Source organism: Lolium rigidum, chromosome 1, assembly GCF_022539505.1.
Source record: "Lolium rigidum isolate FL_2022 chromosome 1, APGP_CSIRO_Lrig_0.1, whole genome shotgun sequence".
NCBI lineage: Eukaryota > Viridiplantae > Streptophyta > Magnoliopsida > Poales > Poaceae > Lolium > Lolium rigidum.
The window spans coordinates 272,860,385-272,869,683 of record NC_061508.1 but is presented as its reverse complement, the minus strand read 5'-3'; the positions used below and the strand labels follow the sequence as shown (position 1 = coordinate 272,869,683).

The 9,299-nt window shown below is 43.0% G+C and overlaps 1 protein-coding gene across 1 annotated transcript; it reads left to right on the top strand.

Moving 5' to 3' along the window:
- The first annotated feature begins 3,587 nt into the window (after window positions 1-3,587).
- Window positions 3,588-7,509, top strand: LOC124683719 (probable LRR receptor-like serine/threonine-protein kinase At3g47570). Its single transcript, XM_047218181.1, has 2 exons — window positions 3,588-6,704; window positions 7,078-7,509. Exons 1-2 carry the CDS (start codon window positions 3,588-3,590, stop codon window positions 7,507-7,509), a joined length of 3,549 nt encoding a protein of 1,182 aa, XP_047074137.1.
- Window positions 7,510-9,299: the final 1,790 nt, after the last annotated feature.

The window sequence follows — 9,299 nt, the reverse complement described above, 5'->3', positions numbered from 1 at the left end:
AGCCACTAAGATCACTCTCACCGTCATAAAATGGTTCAGACTCGCGAAACGTAACATCCATGCTTACAAATGTCCTCCTATCAGTGGGACTCCAACACTTGTAACCCTTCTGTCTGGAGGAATAGCCAATAAAGATACATTTGATAGCCCGATGATCTAGCTTGCCAACAGATGGCCTGTGATCCCTTACAAAACATGTACAGCCAAAGAGTTTGGGTGGTACAACAAAGTCATTGTTATTGAGAAGGAGTTGGCAAGGAGACTGCATACCTAGAATCTTTGAAGGCATTCTGTTGATCAAATATGTAGCAGTCATAACTGCCTCACTCCATAAGAATTTTGGTGGACAGAGGTGAGGGCCTAACCTGAGGTAGAAGGAGGCTGCAGGGAGGAACTCTCTCATCTTAGGGTTACAGAGATAGAAGCACCTTATATAGGTCAGAACTGGGCTGGGCCAAATGAGCCAGAACAGAGAACAAGAAAACAGCCCAACAGACACACCAACAGTTGTCCAACAGATACAATACACTGGATGCATGTTTGCATGGTCTTCCTATTACCTGCGACCAAGTGCAATCGCATATTTAAGGCACTCAAGCCAAGTTCATATGTTCTGACAGAGCAGCGCACCTCAAACATATGAGGAAAAAAAAAGAAATCTTTGTCGAGTCAATTCATCATAGTTCAAAAGAAGAAAAAGAAAACCCCTTGTATGTACACATCAGATGAAGAAGGGTGGGTGCAAGGCGAGGTGGGTGCATCTGAACTCAAACTGCACAGCCGCAGAGGAACAATGAAGCACCTGATCAGTCATGATCAAGCAGCTGCAGTCTCACGCATTCTTCCCCAATGGTTAGAGCTTCAATCAGGAAGATTCGCTCTGAAAACGTGTGTGAAGGAGCACTCCGCACCCCGAAATTAGACCCCGACCGCCACAGAAATGTGTCAAAGAACCACATATTTCTCAGATCAACCAAACCCAGGAGCACAACCTTGCTATATTAGAACATATAGATGATCCAAACTGTAACAGTACTGTCTCAGCAAACTGTCATTTTACTGTTAACTTTGTGACCATTGATTAGAGGTTTGTGTTGGTAACTAATCAACTGTAGAAATTGCATGCCATAACCGCTCAATTATTATATTAGTCTGTAATGGTTTGTTTAGACGAAAGGCACCTCTCCACGTATAAGCTGTGGCCTGTTCAGAAGTTGTTGAGCATTTGCTTGATTGATCATCCATCAACGTCTTTTACCTCAGTTAGGAAACAAGCTTGTAGTTCTGGTTTGCTTGGGTGGGCCTTCGCTTTCTATAATAAGCCTGGCTTAAAGGCCTCCTTTTGATAGAAACAACTGAATTATTCCTAGACACAGAGCAGAGGGAAGCTAGAGAAGTCTCTAAACATAGTTTTCCTGCTCTCTTCGGAGGAATTGCTCGCATTGTGGGATACTTCTGCCAAGAATGCTATAGCTACTCCACAGCCAGCCACGTAGCATGATGGTAGAGTGTTGTTTGTGCGAGTTGATTATGGTGTTTTGAATCATTGTATCTAGATTTCTATGCTTTGTTGCCTTATCTTATTTCCACCCGAGGAAATCAGAGGTGGGCTGCCCACCAAAACACCACAAATTTCCACTTCTTTTTAGCCTGAGCTGCTACGACCTAGAACCAAAAGGCTGAAAAAAGGTCATTAATCTTACATATTAGCCCACTGAAATCAGCATACGACCAATCTAGTCTACAAACCTGCATTGCGCATTCATGAAATCCACTATATTAGTGTTGCACGATAGTGTCCAAGTAAAAAATCAAGTAGTGCTGGTGATATAGTTAATTGCTTTGTGCTTTGCACTCAACGAGTCCTCTACACCTCTCAAACCGATACTACTGTTTTGGTCTTGTCTTCGCACTCGATTGATCCTCTCAAACAGATAGTGTGCTGGTCTTGTCTCTACGCTCTGGTCCTCTCAAACTAGTGGTTTTTTCGGGTAAAATAGGAACTTTATTAAACAGGAAGGGTTACAGAGCGGTCAAGTTCGAGCAGCCGAAGAACATCTTCAGGCTCCGAACCAAGTCATAGAACAGCTTTGCACTCTTGCAAGATTTGCAAGAGAATCACTCACCCTAACCTGCACACGTTCCACTTTTACAAAGACACACTCTCTATTTTGGCTAACTAGATGTCTGATCTCATGAATCCAATAAAGAAAGAAAGATCTATCTAGAGTATTAGATTGTACTGCATCAACTAATTGGGAACAGTCCGATTCCATGAGAATCGGTAGTTGGGAATGCTGAAAAGCCAGTATCAATCCCTCCACACAGGCTCGTAGCTCCGCCTCTAGTGGCGCTTGGCAGTCGTCCAAAGGCCGACACGCCGTGAAGATCGGAAAACCATCAGCATCTCTCAACACCATACCCGCTCCAGCCATTCCGTTTGTAGCAGAGAACCATCAACGGAGAGCTTCACCCAACCATGCGGGGGTTTAATCCAGGTTTTATCAGGGCCCTTTTTTTTATATGAACAGGGTCCGGCGGGGCACCTGATTGCACCACTATACTTTTTTCCTTTAATGATATCTCCCGATGATTTGCATTTAATATCGGCATATGGAAAACAGAACTGATACAAAATATTTTTTATCCTATTGATGCAGATGCCATTCTAAAAATAAAACCTTCAGCGACATGAGGAAGATGTTCTTGCCTGGCAACCTGAGAAGTCTGGGTCTTTCTCTGTCCGAACTCCGAAGTGCATATAGGTTGGCATTAAATGCTCATCCTAATCAGTGTGACATAGCTACGATGAGCTCATATCCAGATGGTAAGCATCCTTGCTGGACCAAAATCTGGCATGGTTTTGTGCTTCCAAAGGTTAAATTTTTTTCTTGGAAAGCGGTTTCCGGTGGTCTTGCGACAGAGAAGAAGAAGCTTTGACGAAATACGCGTGTGAGCTGCCGGTGCAAGATCTGTGATGCAGGCATTGAAGATGTTGCTCATGCTTTATTTAAATGCCCTCATGTGCACACACTATGGGAGGCAATGAGACTGATATGGTGTCTACCTACTGATAACGATCTTGTAAATCCGTCATCTTCTTGGTTCCAGAATTTACTACTACGTATCCCTGCTCACATGGTAGATACTACTCTGCTAGTTACTTGGCGTGCTTGGTATGCACAAAATGAAACAACTCATGATAAGCCACTTCCATCGATGGAAAGCTCCAAAGGTTTTCTATGCAATTATCTCAAAACTAGTGCTTTGATATTGTCATTAATGTAAATCGTAGGACACTAGAAATGACAAATACGATAACGTCATGTCTAAGCATTATGTCTTGCATCACTTCATAAAGATAGTTAGCTTTTAGTCGGTAGAACACAAAAGTACATAACAGGATGGTTAAATAGTGATAAAGCGGTTCAATGTAATGGCATTATCATAATTCACTTCCACTGATGATACCGTGTAACTTGCGTCAAATAACTATAAATAAGTTCCTCGTAACAAAAGGAAAGGATCACTTACAAGCACAAGCAGTTTTCAGCTTTCAAACCAGCCTTTGCAATTGTTGCTTAAACATGTTGATTTTGGTAGTCATGAGGTTTTTTGCGTTTGCTTCCGTTTGTCTCCCATGTTCAGCCAGCCCCGTGCATTTAGCCACCTTTTACCCAACTGAAACTGCCACAACAAGCGCCACTGACCACCAAGCGCTCATGTCATTTAAGTCTTCAATAAAAAGAGATCCACTCCAAGCTCTGAGTTCATGGGGAAACCAGTCGATCCCTATATGCCGATGGCGCGGCGTGGCCTGTGGCATGCGTGGCCACCGCCGTGGCCGTGTCGTTGCACTAGATCTCCGTGGGCTCAACCTTCTTGGCACTATTGCATCTTCCATAGGTAATCTAACTTACCTCAGGCGGTTGGGCCTTCAAGAGAACCGCTTTTATGGCATCATACCATCAGAAATTGGACAACTTGTAGGACTTGAGCATCTGAACCTCAGCAGCAACTCCATCGGCGGGAATATCCCGCCAACACTGTCCTCGTGTGTGCATCTTCAAGTAGTTTCCCTCAGCGACAACAACCTCCAAAAGGTGATACCTTCTGCGCTTGGTGTCTTGTCAAACCTTCGGGTTATAGAACTAAGGAACAATGTGCTGAAGGGCTCAGTTCCCCGGGAGTTGGCATCCCTGCACAATCTTGAGGTACTTGATCTTGGACACAACAACCTTACAGGAAATATCCCTGTAGAGATTGGAAACCTGAAAGGCCTTATCCGTCTTTATCTGGAATCAAACATGATAGTTGGAGAAATCCCAACATGTATTGGAAATCTTACAAATTTAACCGTGTTATTTCTTCACTCGAATGGTCTGACAGGTCATGTTCCTGCTTCTCTCCGAGGTCTCCAGAAATTGCAGTTTTTGTCTCTTTCATACAACAAGCTCTCAGGGTCGATTCCACCTTCCCTGGGGAACCTCTCGTCTCTACTACTCCTTGATATCCAAGCCACTGACCTAACTGGTAGCATTCCTGAATCAATAGGAAATCTGAACCTCCTCAAGACCCTTTCTCTGACATCTAATTGTCTTACAGGCTCAATCCCTCACACTGTTGGAAAACTCAGCTCTCTCATTGAGTTATATCTGAACACAAATCAGCTCCAGGGTTCTATACCACCTTCGGTTTACAATCTTTCATCCCTCCGAACTTTTGTCATGAATTACAACAACCTCAGTGGTTCCATTTCGAATGACTTGGGTAATAAGTTTCCAGAACTCCAGCAACTTGTCGTGGATCATAATCAATTTCAGTGGTCCATCCCAGAGTCTCTGTGCAATGCTTCAATGCTTCAACTTATTCAATTGGGCCACAACTTTCTTTCCGGTGTAATACCAAGATGTCTTGGAGCCACCATGAAGAGATTATCAGGACTTATTCTCTCAGAGGCTCAACTAGAAGCAAGGAATGATGCTGATTGGGGCTTCATTTCTAGCTTGACAAACTGTAGTATGCTGCGGTACCTAGATGTGAGTTACAACGAACTAGAAGGGTACCTACCGAACTCAATAGCAAATCTTTCCATAGACTTAAAAAGTCTCGGCATGGGAAACAACATGATAAGGGGAAATATACCTGAAGGAATTGGAAACCTTGTCAACCTACAACAGTTGTCCTTGGAGGGTAATTTCCTACATGGAAACATTCCTGAGTCCACTGGCAATCTTGGGATGCTGGGTCTATTATACTTGTCAAATAATAGTTTATCTGGAGCAATTCCACCAACACTTGGAAATCTCACGGCATTAAATAAACTCGACCTCAGCCAAAATTTGCTTACTGGCCCCATACCATCCATCCTTAGAAGATGTCCTTTAGAGTCGCTAGTCCTATCAGTCAATCGGCTGGTTGGTCCAATACCAAAAGAGATTTTCCTCATATCAACATTGTCTATTGCCTTGAAGCTCCAAGGCAACATGTTAACTGGGGCATTTCCTCCAGAACTTAGTAATCTAGTAAATCTTGGATCTCTTGATGTGTCTGACAACATGATATCTGGCTCAATTCCTGCCTCTCTAGCTCAGTGCACAAGTTTGGAGTATCTTGTTATGCAAGGAAACCTATTTCAAGGCACAATTCCAGCATCAATGTCACAGCTGAGAGGCCTTCTGGTTCTTGATGTTTCAAGAAACAACTTGTCTGGGGACATCCCTGTCTTCCTCGGCGACATGCATGGGCTTGTTACCCTAAACATATCATTCAACAAATTTGAAGGTAAAGTTCCAGAACGTGGATTATTTTTGAACGCAAGTGCAGCTCTGATTGAAGGGAACTATGGCTTATGTGGAGGTATCCCCCAATTTAACTTGCCTCCCTGCTCAAATCATACATCCAAGAAGTGGTCTCGCAAGCTTGTCGTGTCCATCTCAATAGGCAGCACAGTTTTGTGCATTGTCCTAGTACTATTTGCACTATTTGCGCAAAGGAACTTGAGAAGCAAGTTTGCAAAGATGAGAACGGTTCCATCACTCCATGGCGGAAAATGTATGAGGGTTACATATGCTGAATTAGTGAAAGCAACAAGTGGGTTTGCTTCTGAGAACCTCTTAGGCACAGGAAGCTTTGGCTCAGTGTACAAAGGAACAATGAGGAATGGCGATCAGGAACTGATTGTCGCTGTGAAGGTGCTCAACCTCCAGCAGCGAGGGGCATCTCAAAGCTTTTCTGCAGAATGTGAGACCTTAAGATGCGTCAGACATCGAAACCTTGTGAAGGTATTGACCGTGTGCTCAAGTATTGATTTCAGGGGGCTCGACTTCAAAGCTCTTGTGTTTGAGTTTATGCCGAATGGAAACCTAGAACAATGGCTACACAACCATCTCCTAGAAGATGGAAGCGAGGGGGTGCTCAGTCTTTCCCTAAGGATAGATATTGCCATTGATGTAGCTTCGGCACTCGAATATCTTCACCATTATAAGCCAGTGCCAATAGTTCATTGTGATCTTAAGCCAAGCAATATTCTCCTCGATAATGACAAGGTTGCACATGTGGGTGACTTTGGACTTGCAAGGTTCTTGCATCAAGATGATACTAGCCTCCCAGAGATATCAAGTGGTTGGGCTACAAGAAGGGGAACAATTGGATATGCTGCCCCAGGTTTGCCATTAACCACTGTTGTTCATCTTTGTATACTAATTTATTTGATTTGCAACCTTTGCCTAGTGAGCTACAATAAAGAAAATGATGTTTAATTCGTACCATTTATATACTTATTATGGTTGTCTTTGCAGTTGTAGAAAGTCAGAGTAATATTACACAAGCAAATACCCATTTTGTAATCATTTGTCTTACTGATGAAAACATTGTTATCTCATGCATCTGTCTTAAAATAAGCGTCTCAACTTTTTCTAGATACGGAGGTATCTATAACACAAAAACATATAGATACATCTGAATCTAGACAAAGTTGAGTCACTTATTTATGGACAGAGGTAGTAATGAAGTCATTTCCATCTAAACACTTAATACTTCGACAAAATTCCACTTTGTCGTGTTCATGATGAACACGCTTTCTGGTTGGAAACTAATATCACAAACGTGTCTCTTCCAGAGTACGGTCAAGGAAATGAAGTCTCCGTCTATGGCGATACCTACAGCTATGGTATACTGTTATTACAGTTGTTCACAGGTAAAAGGCCAACAGATGATGAGTTTCAGCAAGATCTAAACCTGCATAGGCAAGTCGAGATAGCACTGAGAGACAAAGCCACCAACACGGTGGATCTGAGTTCACTGGGTGAAGGGGCAGAAATAACTTCTACATCTGTGAGTGCCATAGAGATGAGAACTGCATGCATCACTTCAGTTCTGCGCATTGGGATATTATGTTCAAAGGAACTGCCAACTGATCGCATGCAGATTGGTGATGCCATGAGAGGGTTACTGGCGATCAGAGACAAGTATCGCACACGCCTACTGAGGGAAGGTGAATCTATATAAATGCTCCATGTGTTAGAATAGTTAATATCTTCCCGGATTTTGTTGTTACAGATCAAATAAAAATGGTGGAAATATAAACAGTATTTGATTAGATTAGACTAGAATATTTCCTTGTAAATAAAGTAGTAACTATATTTGGTTGCAATCTCCTTCGGGTGCTGGACAACTGGCTATATAACACGCAAGGAGAGACCTGAAAGGGCATCACGCTTTAACCCAACAATTTTTGTTTTCCTATGTGGTAGAGCCTAATTCTCAAACAAACTTCATATATGGTACCAAAGCTTAGTCCTCAAACAAATAAAGCAATAGCATTGAGCTATTCTGCATTTGGTCTGGCAATCGGTGCATCCCTCGGCCACCAGGTGGCAGAGAAGCTCACCGGGAACAATCACCTGCTACTCTGTCTAAAAAAAAGGAACAATTACTTGTTGTGGAAGGCGCAGACATGTACTTCCCGCTGTGAGGGGAACCCTGCTCACTGGCTTCCATGATGGCACAACAACCGAATTTTCATGATCAATTTAAACTTCACAGCTGGACATATAACTTTGTAAGTGCTACAAATAGTAGTAATTAATCATCAGAAATTTTTGGAGGCACCAGAAAAATTGGAGCAACATACTAACAAATACGAATGGTTCATACTACCGCCTATCACTAGCAAGGCAAGTTACAATATACTGAAATCATCAATCCTCAACAAAGGCATTTCAACTTAGAAGCATTGTATTCATTCACACACAAAAAAGTGCAAGAACTTCCTGCCAATCCGCAAGGGAGCACGCCATAACAAGATGTTTTTCCTAATTCACAAAAGTATTTGGCATCTAATCCTATTCAACAGAGAGAAAAAGTAGTACTCACGGCGTGATCAGCTCAGTATGCGTGTGCGACTAGGTGTACAGCAGGTTGCCGGAGGGGCGGGGGAGCATCGGAGAGTGCCGGCAGCGATCGCCGGATTTCCGTGCAGGTTGGTGGAAGGAACGAGTCGCACGGCGACAACGGCGATGGCCTAGCTTTAGTGCCCGTTGGGCAGCACACACGGCTAATTGGCTGGTACCGAGAGAAATTTCATAAGCCCCGCAGACAAAGCATGGGCCGAAATGCTTATAGGGCAGGGCTACAGACCTACAGTCCATACAACTTTTTTAGTATGGGCCTGATGAAGAAAACTGACTAAGTGAGCCAATAACTGCCAGATACGTGGCCTATTAAATTTGTTGTAATCAGTGTTTTGCATTTAGTAAATGCCGGGCCACGGCCTGTTTGGCCTCCAAGATGCGCCGCCTCTGGTAAGTGACGTGCATCCTAAAAGGCTGAAATTAAATCGTCCAAATCTTTTTTTTTTCGCGAAAAATAAATGGTCCTAATCTACGGTCCGCTGAAATCAGCATGACCAATCTAATCTACAGCAACTTGCATTCATCATTGTGGAATAGCGCGCGATGACGTCCCCATAGAAAATCAAGTGCGGTCGATAGAGTCAGCTATGTTTGTGCTTTACACACGATTGCTCCTTTCAAACGGATAGTGCTCTGGTCTTGTCATTCATGGAATCGTGTGGACTATCGTTTGAAGTCCGCGGGTGACAAATACAGTAATCTGGTATCCACTTGGCAGAAAAAGAACAGAAGAATGTACACACATGTTTCTAAGGCTTTAAACGGGTCCACTCAAGCTTGATAACCAGCCACATAATTTGAAGATTGAGATACAAACAAACATAATAATGACACGGTACAGTGCATCGCTAAGTGTATCGCTAAGTGTAGGGAAATTTAATAAAA